General features: G+C 46.4%; 1 protein-coding gene across 2 annotated transcripts in view; it reads right to left on the bottom strand.

Moving 5' to 3' along the window:
• Window positions 1-14,310, bottom strand: part of DIS3L (DIS3 like exosome 3'-5' exoribonuclease) — a 310,197-nt gene extending 295,887 nt beyond the window's left edge. The window contains exon 1 of one of the 2 annotated variants that reach the window (XM_085644627.1): window positions 14,103-14,310. In XM_085644627.1, coding sequence (XP_085500753.1) covers window positions 14,103-14,241 — 139 coding nt within the window. In that variant the 5' untranslated portion in view covers window positions 14,242-14,310. Of the gene's footprint in view, window positions 1-14,009 lie in introns of both variants that reach the window. The other variant, XM_085644628.1, reaches the window with a different exon arrangement.
• Between the last annotated feature and the right edge of the window lie 1,344 nt (window positions 14,311-15,654).

Below are 15,654 nucleotides of genomic sequence, written 5' to 3'. Positions count from 1 at the left end.
ATTTCATAACGGAAGACTGGGAGTAACACACAGCTCCGTTCTCCGGCAGCGCTCTCTCAGCCACTCCAGGACTAGCCTGTCGGCACCGCTGTCTGGACTCCGCCCTTCGATAATAAAACAACAGAAGTACAATCAGTCAAAAAACAGGGGGCCACAGCGCACTGGAGGGACACTGGGACCTGAAAAATACCCCCTCAGCTGAACTATAACAAGGGCTACCGCCAGCCAAGGTTGAGTAGTGGAGAGTAGTAGAGAGAGAGGCAGAGAGGTAGAGAGGGAGTGGTAGAGAGTGAGTAGTAGAGAGTAGAGACTGAGTAGTAGAGAGTGAGTAGTACAGCGTAGTAGAGAGAGTAGTAGAGAGTGAGTAGTAGTGGGTGAGAGTGAGTAGTAGAGAGTGAGTAGTACATAGTAGTAGAGATTGAGTAGTAGATAGTAGAGAAAGAGTAGTGTAGAGAGTAGTAGAGAGTGAGTAGTAGAGAGAGAGTAGTAGAGAGTAGTAGAGTGAGTAGTAGAGAGTAGTAGAGTGAGTAGTATAGAGTGAGTAGAGAGGGGGTAGTAGAGAGTAGTAGAGAGTAAGTAGTAGAGAGTGAGTAGTAGAGAGTGAGTAGAGAGTAATAGAGAGTAGTAGAGGGTGAGTTGTAGAGAGTATTAGAGAGTGAGTAGTAGAGTGAGTAGAGAGTGAGCAGTAGAGAGAGAGTAGTAGAGAGTAGTAGAGAGAGAGTAGTAGAGAGAGTGAGTAGTAGAGAGCGAGTAGAGGGAGAGTAGTCGAGAGTGAGTAGTCAAGAGTGAGTAGCCAAGAGTGAGTAGCCAAGAGTGAGTAGCAGAGAGTGAGTAGCAGAGAGTGAGTAGCAGAGAGTGAGTAGCAGAGAGTGAGTAGCAGAGAGTGAGTAGCAGAGAGTGAGTAGCAGAGAGTGAGTAGCAGAGAGTGAGTAGCAGAGAGTGAGTAGCAGAGAGTGAGTAGCAGAGTGAGTAGTACATAGTAGTAGAGAGTGAGCAGTAGATAGTAGTAGAGAGCAGTAGAGAGTGAGTAGTAGAGAGTGAGTAGGAGTGAGTAGTAGAGAGTGAGTAGTAGAGAGTGAGTAGTAGAGAGTGGGTAATAGAGAGTGGGTAATAGAGAGTAGTGGAGAGTGGGTAGTAGAGAGTGAGTAGAGAGTATTAGAGAGTAGTAGAGAGTAGTAGAGTGAGTAGTAGAGAGTAGTAGTAGAGAGCGAGTAGTAGAGAGCGAGTAGTAGAGAGTGAGTAGTAGAGAGTGAGTAGTAGAGAGTGAGTAGTAGAGAGAGTAGTAGAGAGTGAGTAGTAGAGAGTGAGTAGTAGAGAGTGAGTAGTAGAGAGTAGTAGAGTAGTAGAGAGTGAGTAGTAGAGAGAGTAGTAGAGAGTAGTAGTAGAGAGAGTAGTAGAGCGAGAGAGGGTAGAAGAGAGTAGTAGAGAGTGAGTAGTAGAGTAGTAGAGAGTAGTAGAGAATAGTAGAGTGAGTAGTAGAGTGAGTAGTAGAGTAAGTAGTAGAGTGTAGTAGAGTGAGTAGTAGAGAGATAGTAGAGAGTAGTATAGAGAGTAGTATAGAGAGACTAGTAGAGAGTAGTAGAGAGTAGTAGAGTAGTAGAGAGCGTATTAGAGAGAGAGAGAGTAGTAGAGAGAGAGTAGTAGAGAGTGAGTAGTAGATTGTGAGTAGTAGAGTAGTAGAGAGAGTAGTAGAGAGAGTAGTAGAGAGAGTGAGTAGAGAGAGTGAGTAGAGAGTGAGTAGAGAGGGAGTAGAGAGTGAGTAGAGAGTGAGTAGAGAGTGAGTAGTAGAGAGTAGTAGAGAGAGTAGTAGAGAGAGAGTAGTAGAGAGAGTAGTAGAGAGTGAGTAGTAGATTGTGAGTAGTAGAGAGTAGTAGAGAGAGAGAGTAGTAGATTGTGAGTAGTAGAGAGAGAGTAGTAGAGAGAGAGTAGTAGAGAGAGAGTAGTAGAGAGAGAGTAGTAGAGAGAGAGTAGTAGAGAGAGCAGTAGAGAGAGCAGTAGAGAGTGAGTAGAAGAGAGAAAGTAGTAGAGAGAAAGTAGTAGAGAGAAAGTAGTAGAGAGTAGTAGAGAGAGTAGTAGAGTGAGTAGTAGATTGTGAGTAGTAGAGAGTGAGTCATAGAGTGAGTAGTAGAGAGTGAGTAGTAGATTGTGAGTAGTAGATTGTGAGTAGTAGATTGTGAGTAGTAGAGACTAGTAGAGAGAGTAGTAGAGAGTGAGTAGCAGAGAGTAGTAGAGTGAGTAGTAGAGTGAGTAGTAGAGAGTAGTAGAGAGAGTAGTACAGAGTTAGTACAGAGTAATTAGAGTAGTAGAGAGTAGTAGAGAGAGTATTAGAGTGAGTAGTAGAGAGAGTAGTAGAGAGTAGTAGTAGTAGAGAGTGAGTACTAGAGAGAGCAGTAGAGAGTGAGTAATAGAGAGAGAGAGTGTAGTAGAGAGTGAGTAGTAGAAAGTGAGTAGTAGAGAGTGGGTAGTAGAGAGAGAGTAGTAGACAGTGAGTAGTAGATTGTGAGTAGTAGAGAGTGAGTAGTAGAGTGAGTAGTAGAGTGAATAGTAGAGTGAGTAGTAGAGTGAGTAGTAGAGAGTAGTAGAGAGAGTAGTAAAGAGTAATTAGAGAGTAGTAGTGAGTAGTAGAGAGAGAGTATTAGAGAGTGAGTAGTGGAGAGTAGCAGAGAGTAGTAGAGAGTGAGTAGAGAGAGAGTGAGTAGAGAGAGAGTGAGTAGTAGAGAGAGAGTAGTAGAGAGAGAGTAGTAGAGAGTGAGTAGTAGAGAGCAATTAGTGTAATTAGATTATTGTCAGAATACAAAGAGAGTGCATCCCCAGCTGACATCCATATTGATGAGCCGTACTGGTGATACCTAAATGACGTCCATGGAGCATGATGTTTTATTTTCTAACTAAATCATTTAACAATGATGTGAGTGCACTCTCAATTGCACATAGTGAGAAGTCCCCCCCAACACGGGTTCACAATCTGCATGTAATGCCATACCCACCTATTGTTTGCTGTTGTGTTACGGCATGTGCCATTGCCATTTTTGTATATATTTGCAGCAGTTGGACCCAAGTCAAAGCAGATTTGTTATTGTAGCATGCGATTAACATTATGATATGGGGTCTAGTAGAGATCGGATTATTGACACCAGGCTGCCATGGACGTGGGAGTATGCAACAGGAACTTTATTAGCCCACTGTACAGTTGAATGTTTACATTTCCTGTTACGTCACGTGATATTTAATTTCCTGTCACGTATGCGGCATGCTGCTATAGCATGCTTGGCTGGTCAAGCTTGGCTAGTGGGTGTATCTGGAAAGTTAGCAGTGGGTAGTGGCAACTGTTCGAAATGTATACGCTGCATACTTATGTTTCAGAAATAGCATGAATATTAGGTCACTTGTAATGCCCATAGTAGGCTGTTATTTTGTTTGCCCTGTTGATCTAGTAGTTAAGTATTTCCTAGGCTACTGTTGTCGGCTTTCCAAGAGCAAATTTGCTTTCTTCCCCTTGGTAGAGGGCACGCAGTTGGATGAAAGGGGGAGCTAGGTTGAAATTCAAGGGCCATGTTCTTTTTGTAATTCTCGGTTTGAAAGACAAGCATCCCTAGAGGTATTGTATTCCATTTGCAATATAGGGGTTTTGAAGCCGGCAATATAACTGTAACAAAGGTATTTGTAATCATAAAACAAAATACATTTTTTACTCTAACCTTTCGGCGACAATGGGTTTTAATAGAACCGCAGTGAGGGAAACGGTCGCAAAAAGTAAAACACTGAAAAGCCAAACGAGAAGAGTCCATGGTGATTCAGTGTGGAATTAAGTAACAGCTGGGAAGAGCGCTGCTGACTTTAGTGTGTGGTGTAATAGTGTGTTGGCCATCTTGGCTACGTGCATGTTGGCCCCCCGCCTGTTCGTATTTAGCTCGTCTGATTTGTAAACTCTACGTACATCCTCTGGGATTTCTCCCCAGCATTTTAAGGGTTTTACAAAATGGATGGCCAAGGAATCACTCCGTCTGAAGCATTCTTCCGGCCAAAAGAAATGCGTGTTTCTGCTCCTATTCCCGCAGAGTTGGGTTTGGAAGGCGATGGCTGTCACACCATTCGGAGTACTTCACTTGCGATTCCAGCCTGATGGCACTCAGAGCGCCGCCGGAAAGGAAGCTGCTTCGTATATAAAGTGCATACGGCCCTTTGATCCTGTAACGCCCTGAACGTCTCGGGATCGTTTAACGGACACGATAATGAGGACGCAACCACTTGTGAAGGGTTAGTTATTTTAATGAAGGCAAAAATAACACAAAGAAGAAACAAAAGTTATAGTCACTGGAATCCTCCAGGCTAAGTACGTTACCAGCCCACAGCACGGGTGGTCCTAACCGTCCTCTGCATATACGCCGGTCCCGGCGTATGCCAACAGAGGGCAGAAATGAAATGGCCGACAATACCAATCGGTAGGCTGTGAGGGGCACGAAGAGTGTTGGGGAGAATCGAGGAGTCAGGGAAACACCCAGCCGGGGTCTCTACCTGAAGGGAGCAGACGCTCAACCTCTTCCTCAGACTGCACCGGGACGCGGAGTCACCTCCTGGTGATGCGTCACCGATACCCCAATCAAAACCAAGAAGACTGAACCGAGAGCAGCCGCTCGATCGATCCTGTGGACTTCCGAGTCTGTAACGCGGCAAACACCTCCTGGTGTGCGTTACAGCTGGCAGTCCCTGTATCTCTGGTCGGGCTGGGAGTTACGACTCCAACCAGCAAAAGCGCCACTGCGCTTTGACTCAGCCGAGTCAAAAAGCGAAGCTCAATGGTTGACCGGTAGAGCTTCCGGGTCCTTCACAGGTGACGATGGGGCAAGACACGGCCCAGGGAGTAACGACTCGACCTACCTCCGTTCTTGCCTTACTGGAGCTCCACTCCGGAACACTGCTCTTCACGAAGCAGGTACGTCGGTGTAAACACAATATCCGACAGCGTTGTACCTCCCGGTTCCTCCCTTTATAGGGCGTGTTTTCCTTGAGTTATGTAACAGCTCTCCTGTTTACATAAGGGCGTGTTTTCCTTGAGTTATGTAACAGCTCTCCTGTTTACATAAGGGCGTGTTTTCCTTGAGTTATGTAACAGCTCTCCTGTTTACATAACCTCTCAACCGCTAAGCATCCTGGGAGATGTAGTCCGTTTTCGCTGGTTACCGTTTTCCTCCCCTCGCATGACAGGAATTCTTGACCGATCCACTACAGAATTATAGACCTGCAGGAGATTGTGTGCAATGCAGTTTTTGGTAGCATTTAATTTTGTATCTAGTCACTTTATCCATCACGTAAAGCTGCAGCTGATAAGGTAATAAACAGTAACAAGCCCGGCGGTCGGCGGAGCGTGGCGCGCGCGCGCTTGGGGGCGTGTGCGTCTGCGCTTCTCAGAAGTGCGTCCACAGACCTTGATCGCTGCGCGTGCCCCGGTCTGTCTCCCTTGAGAGGCATCTGGGCAACAATAGTTCTCGTTGGCGGCAGCGCTTCGCGCTGCAACGCCAGCGAGACCTAAAAATGGACGACTAAGTACATACCCACTAACAAGGGTAACGTTGCAGTACATGTCTATACCTAGTAACATAAAGGTTCAGCCAATGGGACTTTCTGACGATTGAAAGAGTGTAAAGAGATGGGTGATCCACACATGTCGTAATGTCTGTCATTTACTTTCAAGGGGTGGTGTTACAGATGCTATACCGTCTATATATGTCCACGAAGAAAATACCCACTAACAAGGGTAATTCTATTCTATAATAGATTTTAATCACTATTTTGTTCTCTACACCTGGTAATACCAAGGCTTAGCCAATGGGGCATCGCAGTGATAAAAAGTTAACTGGAAAGACGGGCCGCACACGCCGTGATTAACTTTTCATTTGAGTGCGTGATGATATATATACCCACTAATAAGGGAATTATTTAACGAAGATACATATTGTTCGAACCTACACACGTATCCAAACCTAGACATATTTAAGTGTTCCGTTTTTTCACGCAAGGCATGGTGAAGATTGATAAGCGAACTTTGCACTCCGCAAAATCGGAGGAACTACAATAACCATTATCCCTTGTAATAGAGTAACACCACAATACTCGTAACATTACACGATGTACACAATTAGGATTATTTGGTAAAGATGATAATATGCATTTACTTTTGGTAGGAATGCTGTTCCGTTGAATAACAAGTGGTACAACCATTATTTAATGACATGCTTTGGCTCTAAAGTACATTGTAAGATGGAGCTGATGATATGATCACCCTTGGTACAAACATTGTAGTCCTCTTACTGTGTTTACGAACTAAGTAACGCGGAAATGTATGTATTGGCAAACTTTATGCACAAACGCTGTGTGAACAAGCAACTACGTGGCGAAACGCGTCACGGCGGGTTTATGACTGAAATAAACCCCCACTTGGATATGAACTAAGCCTAGTTAATTGTGTCAGAAGACTCTGAGAGCGCGAGTGGGACTTCGTTTTAAAGTTATATTCAATACCGGTTTCTCCGCCGGTCTCGCGCCACCCCTTATAGATTGAGGACGCTACAGGAGCAACTTGGACAGATATATATATATATATATATATATATATAGGAACTATTGTATTCTGGAGTTCGTTTTCAAGGATAGACCCACACCATTTCCTTTTTTCTTATTTACCTGACTTCCCCCAGTGTATTTTCCGCTCATGTCTGTTCTCCTCATGGGCATGATGGGTTAAGGCACTGGGGGAGGGACGGGACATTCTTCCATCGTTCCTTTAAAAATCACGTAAGCCGCTTCCTTTGGTACTGCCATTTGGTAGGTGTTTGTGTGGCTCTCATCTTTGTTGTTCAGGGTGAGAGGGATCTTTTATGTGAAGCTAGCCTTTTGTCTTCATCCTGATCACTGTTCTGTATGGCTGGTGAAAAGACAGTTGCAGAAATGTCATGCCTCTCTGGGCCTCTGTTGAGAGTACTTCCGGCTGGAGACTACCCTGTTGTGAAGGGCATCACTCTACACAAAGGCTGTCTGGAGAATAGCCTAGACAGGACACTGGACAGAAGAACCACCACAAACCTGTTTTTAAATTGCAGACAGATCATCCACACTCCTTATCTGCTTTGACTGCATAAAGTGGGACCTACTTACATCTTTGTTGTTCCAATTCCAAGTCCTGTCACCAAGGAAGGAAGTATTCCGCAGCATACTTTGAGGACTGCTAAACAACAACCAGAACTGATGTCTGTGGGACAGCCAGCAGCATACTTTGAGAACTGCTAAACAACAACCAGAACTGATGTCTGTGGGACAGCCAGCTTCCCAGAGGACAGGGTACATCAACTGGAGTCTTTACTTGCTGGAAGAGCTGTCCTCCTGACCTAAGCACCTAGAAGCCAACCTGCCTGCTGAGGGAGTGGAAGTGTTTGTCAAGCCACAGGAGGTATGACTGTCCAGGTAGTGCCAGAAACTGCCAGACTCTAGTATGGAGGGTCTAATGGGGAGGGGGGTGGCCAAGCAGGCTACGATGGCGGACGTGCCTAGCTGATGCTCTGACATCAGGCACGAATCTCACCCGGCACCGCACTGGGGGAGCCATGCACGAACCTGCAGCTACCTGAACACCTGTGGAAGCATGTAAAGATCTTGCACTCACCCAAGCGTCATGAGATGGTGGATCGCGGAGCCCTTGCTGAACCGGACCAGGTTTCAACATGGCAGCCCCAACGAGGGAAACCCGGGCCAGGTAGCTGTTGACGTCTAGGCTGAGTTCTAGCCACCGCATCCAGCGAATGTGGCGACACGACCATGGAACAGAGAGCCGCCGAGGCAAGAGGGGTGTGTTCAGCGGAGCGGGGTATACCTCGACCGACACCCGCCCCTCTCCCCTATCCGACAGCGACGAGACAGGACACGCGGCCCAGCGATAGCCATGAGGCCATGCAGAAGGGCACAGAGGAAAAACATCCAAAAAGCCAGGCGCAGCAACCACTACGGAAGATGCCAGTGAGTTAACGGGGGCACCTAGCGCATACCCAGTCGTTGCAAACGCAGTCGGCCATAGAGACAGTCAGCACGGGACGCAGGGTCCCCACTCGGACAGCCGTTCTGGGCCCCACGCGACTCCTCCTGATTACAGAGCAAGATCATCACCCTTTGAAGAGCTATGGCACAGACAAATGGAAGCAGTACTGTAACTTAACAAAGGGGCTCAAAAACAAAGGCACGCAACATCAGCGAAAAAGAAAGCCCCACCCCTCACGCCACCAGATCTAGCTCACATCCCAGAGGCCGGCTATCAGACAAACCAAGCGGCAACAACAAGCCGATATTTGGACGTTCCACAGCAATATTCTATCGTGGAGCAGGGGCAAAACCAGATAGCACGAAGTCAAAGCCTCACAGGAACTAGCAGCAGCTACTGCGCAAGGCGCTAAGTGAGGGCACCACCAGCTAGAGTAAGCTCCCAGCACGAAACAGAAGTCACCGCATACTCCACAACTACCAACAAGGGCACACACGAGGACTACTCAGAAGGACCAACCCAGCGGGATTACTAAACATACTCCCTCCAATTCATATACAGAGACAGTGTGTGAAGGTCAGGGGCAATAAAAGAAAATCGGTACACCCCCCGGAGCTCCGCACACTTGGACTAACACAAAGAAGCGGGTCATGTGACACCTGCATTGAGGTACAGCCTCGGGTCGCGAACATAATAGAGAAGGAAAGTAAAAAGAAGCGAAAGCACAAATACCCTCACCCACCCGTTATTGGGGCCCAACCAGAAGTCTGGCGAACGACCAAACCTCAATCCCGAAGGTATATTCTGTGCAATGACGTAGTCTGCATTTGCGCAGGGAACACTTATGTGGATGTGACCAGGAGTTCCGTTCCGTGAACTATCCAGAACGACAGATACAGAACGGCGTTATGCTTTATTACAAGGGCTCCTAATGGCCAACCAGTCTTGCTGGGAAGCATCTATGCACCGAAAACACAGAACGCTGCCCAGTGACCCAGAAGCAGGTCTGATGCCTGCCAAGAGCTCTCACTAACTTTTATTACCTACATTCACCAAAGGACTCAACAGCTGCAGCACTGCCGGCAGACACCCAGACCAAGGGCCACTCCTACAACCACGCTGTCTCATGCTAGAAGTGGGCGAGATCGGAGACATGTGATGCTAAAACACAATGAGACCTGCACTGTGATGAGGCTGTATTTAGGAGACTGTACTGAACAGAAAACAACCATAACCTGGATTAATGTCTCACAAAAGTAACCTAGCAGGGACTTGCCTAGATTCACCAGAGGAGGGACTAATGTTAAAGAGAGAAGAGGAAGACAGAAAAGACAGTATCTTAGGGTGCAGTAGCCTAAGTGGCAGTGCATATTATTGTACCTGCGGCAGTATACCATTTTAAGCGTGTCTATTAAAGTACGTTTCTTATACAAACTAAGCGCTGGGTTGGACAGATATTGCTCTGCTTGGTGATCTGAGTTCAGAGTTTCCATACCCCTAAACTACCACCCTGAGAAGTGTGTGAATGCTCTAAAGTGCTACAATGAGAGTAGAATTATGAAGGGGTTGTATGTGGCCCAGTTTGTGAAGCCAAAGTAAGACAGACTCTGGGACATCCAAGGTAAACCACCCCTGTCCCCACTGCTGAGGCCCTGTAGCTCCTGCTTGCCCCATGCTCACTGAGATGGATCTGACACATGCCCTCTGCTAGAAAGGATATGTACTAAAAGTGACCACCTATACACTGTATTCCACCTAAGTCTATATAGTCAGTGTCATTCACTTAATACGTTTTCATGGAAGTCGAGGGCCCAATGGGCTAAGGTAGGAATGGTGCAAGAGGCCCTAAAGGCATTGATGGAAAATAATGATAAAGATTTATTGAAGAAAACTAATATGGTTTCAAAAACCACTTCACAATTTTTGAATAATCACCAATACTCCACAACACGACATACCTCCTTAAGTTATTCTTGAAGCGTTAATGCACTTAATGTCATGTCTAGAGCTATGATGTGAGTTTTTAAGCACCATATTGAATGTGTTTCAATACTTCTGAGATGTACTTTTTAGGTCTGGTTATTGCTATAACTTGTGTGAGCAACAGAAAGTCAGCTCATCCCACATGTTTACCTTGATTACAGCATTTGATTGGGCAGAACTTGGTGGTGCTGCTGAGAAAGAGTGCAGTGCTTGTTGCAATTCTATTGACTCCTGAGTGGTGTTCCATCACCTAATATGGCTCCACAATGATGTGATAGTATTGGCTAAGAATATTGCTCTGTGAACAAATAGCAGTATAACAGGTAGAAGTATTGGTGAATAGAGCTTCCCAAACAGGGATTTCTAAATCCAGCATGATGATGCAGCAGCATCTGAAACAGTTTGCTTTTTCTTCCCCAATTGCATTAGTGACATTCAAAACAAAAAAAGTTTGTTTTACTCGACCTTCCTTGCACTCCAGAAGTGCTACTCACTGTGGCCTTAGCCTGCGGTCTTACGTCATAACAGTCTCATCCCAGTCCCTAATCCTGCACCAACCTGCAACCTCACATCACTCTCCTCAACTTCACTGGCTCCTCCACGGACTGCTCCCATCTCACACACCAGCTGTAGCCTCAGCACGCTCTCCCCTCCGATACCAGCCCCTGCAGAGAGCTATTACTATGCAGGCCAACAGGGCCCAGATGGTAGTCTACAACATGGCTTTAGAAGCAGCAAAAACAGCATGTCTGGCCACAGGTGACCTTTAGCCTGCAGTACCAGTCAACTCCCACACCAGATCACAGCCACAGTTGCAGTGCTTGCCTGTTGTGCTGCTTGTTGTCCTGTTGCCTTTGCCTGCTTTCAAGTTCAATTAGTTTTTATCTTGATTTTTTTCAATCATAAGACACAGTAACATAAAGACAATTCATAAAAAAATTCATCAACAATACAGCAAGTTAACATTTTATAAAATGATGAATAAATATTTTGAAGATATTAAAGCATTAAAATCATCTAATCATTCTACACAAATCTTTAAATAGTTGATTACAAAAGTCTAGCTGTAGCCTGCAAATTTTTCCTACGAATGTCCCACATCCAGCTTAAAAACTTCGCCATTGCTACCGCTATGTCTTCACAAGTATCAGTTTTCAGTAGGCGAAGTGCTGTTTTACATGATCTTGTTCAAAGATTAGAACAGATCGGTTTAAGTCATTTCTGTCTTGGTCGATTATATGAGGGGCACGCGAACATTATGTGTAAAATTGTCATCTATAAACGGGCACGAAGGACACTTGGTTCCAATAGCTTTACGCCAATTGGATGTAAACATCTTTATGGTGAGACCCAACTCTAAATTGGTGGTATAGTTTCCTATCACACGGTCTAGTGATGGTATCCCAATAGGCTTCAAATCTTGTTCCGAGCTTATGCTCCAAGAAGCTACATGTCAGTGAAGAGTTGTTCGCCATTGACATAGAATTAAGGGTAAATTAAGCAAAGGTTGGTCGCACACTGCTCGTCACACCAGCAAGTTGCCCCAAAGGACTGTGGTAGATGTAGTGGCGACGGCGGGTACGCCTATGCCACGATGTATAAAGAACAGTATGTGTTGCGTTAGCCATCCCTGGACACGTGTTTCGAGGTAGTTGCCTCTCGTCAACAGGGAGCAGGTCAGTGTAAAGGGGTGCCGCGTGGACTGCCAAAATGTAATTAAAACAGGTCAAGTACCTCTCATGGCGCGCAGGTGCAGATCCAAGGCTCGTCAGCCCGTTGGCTCAAGGGAGCCGTGATAAATTAAGCAAAGGTTGGTCGCACACTGCTCGTCACACCAGCAAGTTGCCCCAAAGGACTGTGGTAGATGTAGTGGCGACGGCGGGTACGCCTATGCCACGATGTATAAAGAACAGTGACGAGAGGCAACTACCTCGAAACACGTGTCCAGGGATGGCTAATGCGACACATACTTACTCTTACACTTCGTAGCATAGGCGTACTCGCCGTCGCTACTACATCGCCCATAGTTCCATGGGGCAACTTGCTGGTATGACGAGCAGTGTGCGGCCATTTATATCTAATTCATTACGGCTCTCCTGAGCTACCGGACTGACGAGTCTTTGACCGGCACCTGCGCGCCTTGAAAGGTACTTTACCTACTTTTAATTGCAGGCAGTCTACACGGCACCCCTCTACACTTACCCACTCCCTGCTGACGAGAGGCAACTACCTCGAAACACGTGTCCAGGGATGGCTAATGCGACACATACTTACTCTTACACTTCGTAGCATAGGCGTACTCGCCGTCGCTACTACATCGCCCATAGTTCCATGGGGCAACTTGCTGGTATGACGAGCAGTGTGCGGCCATTTATATCTAATTCATTACGGCTCTCCTGAGCTACCGGACTGACGAGTCTTTGACCGGCACCTGCGCGCCTTGAAAGGTACTTTACCTACTTTTAATTGCAGGCAGTCTACACGGCACCCCTCTACACTTACCTACTCCCTGCTGACGAGAGGCAACTACCTCGAAACACGTGTCCAGGGATGGCTAATGCGACACATACTTACTCTTACACTTCGTAGCATAGGCGTACTCGCCGTCGCTACTACATCGCCCATAGTTCCATGGGGCAACTTGCTGGTATGACGAGCAGTGTGCGGCCATTTATATCTAATTCATTACGGCTCTCCTGAGCTACCGGACTGACGAGTCCTTGACCGGCACCTGCGCGCCTTGAAAGGTACTTTACCTACTTTTAATTGCAGGCAGTCTACACGGCACCCCTCTACACTTACCTACTCCCTGCTGACGAGAGGCAACTACCTCGAAACACGTGTCCAGGGATGGCTAATGCGACACATACTTACTCTTACACTTCGTAGCATAGGCGTACTCGCCGTCGCTACTACATCGCCCATAGTTCCATGGGGCAACTTGCTGGTATGACGAGCAGTGTGCGGCCATTTATATCTAATTCATAGAATTAAGGGTGACCATGTTCCAGTGAATTGTCTTATATTCTGATTGAGAGGGAAAAGGATTTCCAACTGGGTCCTCCCACAGGTGACTAACCCCATGGCGATCAGTGAGGACTTAATCTTTTGCAGCCATTTAATTTTACATGATGTATCTACTTCTCTTATGAGTTTTAGAGCATTTGCATATGGTAAAAGCTCCGGAGTAGTCCAGAGCCTTTTCCAATATGCTAGGGGTCTAAAGCGAGCGATCTCATCATGTGTTTTGCATCCCAAATCTAAAAGTAGTGGTTTTAAGGGGGTCGATTGGGGAAAACCAGTTAAAGATCTCAGGAATTTATTTTGAGCTAGGACTAAAGAGGATAAGTCTTCAAAGCCCCATAGCTCTGCGCCATATATTATTGATGCCCTGACTTTCCCATTATAAACTGATAACGCTGGGTCTACCGGTTTTGAGTAAGAGAGACGATGCTCTTTTAGTAGTGCACCTGCAAGTTGATTGTGCCTAATTGTCAATAGGTCTAGCTGGGGTTTCCAGTTTAACCTTTTACTCATGGTTACCCCCAAATAAGTAAAAGTGTCAGTTTGTTCTAAAGGAACCCTGTTCACAATCACTCTCCCTTTCACTGTTTTATACTTATGTAAAATCATAAACTTTGCTTTCTCAACATTAATCTCTAGATCGTGGTCTTTGCAGAATACTGTAAATCTGTCTAGAGCTCGTTGTAGCCCCGATTGTGTCTTAGACAGAATTAAAGTATCATCTGCAAACATCAATAAAGGTACCTTCGAACCAGCGAGTAAAGATGACTGTGTGCACTTTGTATGGTGCCACTGGGTATCAATTCGGCAATATAACGTGTAGATTGTGTCTGGGTTGATATTGGGTGATTAGTCTCGGAGATAAGCAAATACATTAAGACGTTTCAATTACATCGAAAAACATGCCCGATTTGTTCTGTTCTAAATCAGCACACGAACGTGACTTGTGTCCAACTCTGAGTGAGATAACCCCTACCCTCCTGTTACTGCAGTTTCCATCGTACATCCTCTCTCTCGACCAAGACAGGAACTTATTATTACACAGGCACAAGCCGCTTCCCCGTCTCACCGGGCGCCTGGATGCAACCTCCTGGGCACAGACAGCTCGCACAGGGCACGTCCTCCCGCAGATAGTGTTCCCGCACTATCCGCACACTTCGGCCCCGTGGGGCCCGTAGCAGCAACACCCGCTCAGTTCGCAGCAACATGTTGTGGCCGGAGACCTCTCACGTGCCGCAACTACAAAACCAAAACAAACGTACTTCCGGCTGCCGCCTCTCTCCCAGCCAATGAAAGCACACTTCCGCGCTCGTCATTCTCTTGACCCAGAAGTGGTCTAACACAAGGTTAACGGCGTGCTTGGACACATAGCGTTGTCCCTCTATTTCGTACCGTCTCGTTTTGAACGGTTATGGGAATGTACTAACAGGGTGTTTTTTTGTTGCGCAGTGGCGTATCATAACGTTTTGTTTCGCGTGACAGGTATGTTTTTGTTACTGCCAAAGACGAGCATATGTATCCGATGTCACAAAAGAGTCCGTGCTGCAACCTCGAGCTTAACAAATCATTGTTTCAGGTGTGTTTGGTTAATTGGATGCATTGAACTGAAGGAGGACAGACCGCAACTCGGAGAATGCATTTTGTGAAGTTAATACACCGATTAGGAGGTGTAATTCTTGGGCATGGTACTGGCAGGGTGCTGCTAGCGAATAACAAAGGGGAAGGTGCGTGAGAACGTAAGCCAGCGAGCAGCACAGCAATAAAGGAGATATTTGAAAGGTGCGTAAGGAAGTTTTGAAAGGCCACACCCGACCACAGCGGGGTGGCAGAGCAGGCTACATACCTTTAGATGCCTCACTGCAGGGTAATAAATGCAAATAGCACAATTGATGGACAGAATGCAGAACAATGTCAGACATTCACTCCAGTACAGAGATCTGGACTTAAATCCATCGTGTTTTTGCTCCCTATGCCATTCCAGTTAGGGGTGGGTGGAATTTGCGAAATTCACTTTCGCAAACTATCGCGAAAATGTAAAAAATCTCCGCAAACACGTGGAAATATCGCGAAGACGCAGAAGTTTTTTTACCGCCTGTTCGCTGTATTTTCTGCGTGATCGCGGCTCGAGAACATATCCATGCAGTTGCTCACGGGCGCGAGATCTCAATCATCTCATACTCTCACGGTGCATGATCGCGCAACGAATTACGTGATCGCGTGACGAATTACGTTAATGCGGGCGCGAACTGTCGCGAGACAGCGCAAATGGCTACCAACATCTCGTGGAGAACGCGACCGGATCGGGAAAACTTGTCGGCGAACGCGGGTATTCAGGTAAGGCGATCGCGCGCACGCGAAAATGTATTTTTTTGCCGCGCAAGCAAGAAAAAAATTTCCGGTAAGATGCGGATTGCGGAAATTTTGACATTTTCGCGCTCTCCGCGGAACGTGAAAATGTAAAATTATCGCAATTTCCGGGAGCGGAACAGAATTTTAGCCCAGGCCTAATTCCAGTTTGAACCTAGCCATTTGCAAATTAGTCTTGACCCAGCGCCCAAAGGGAACAGTCTAGCCCGAACTGCCAGGCCAGGTCCTCCCTGGACTAGAAACAAGCATCCTAG

This window comes from Triturus cristatus, chromosome 3_1 (genome assembly GCF_964204655.1).
Source record: "Triturus cristatus chromosome 3_1, aTriCri1.1, whole genome shotgun sequence".
Lineage (NCBI taxonomy): Eukaryota > Metazoa > Chordata > Amphibia > Caudata > Salamandridae > Triturus > Triturus cristatus.
This window is presented reverse-complemented; position numbering and strand designations above follow the sequence as displayed.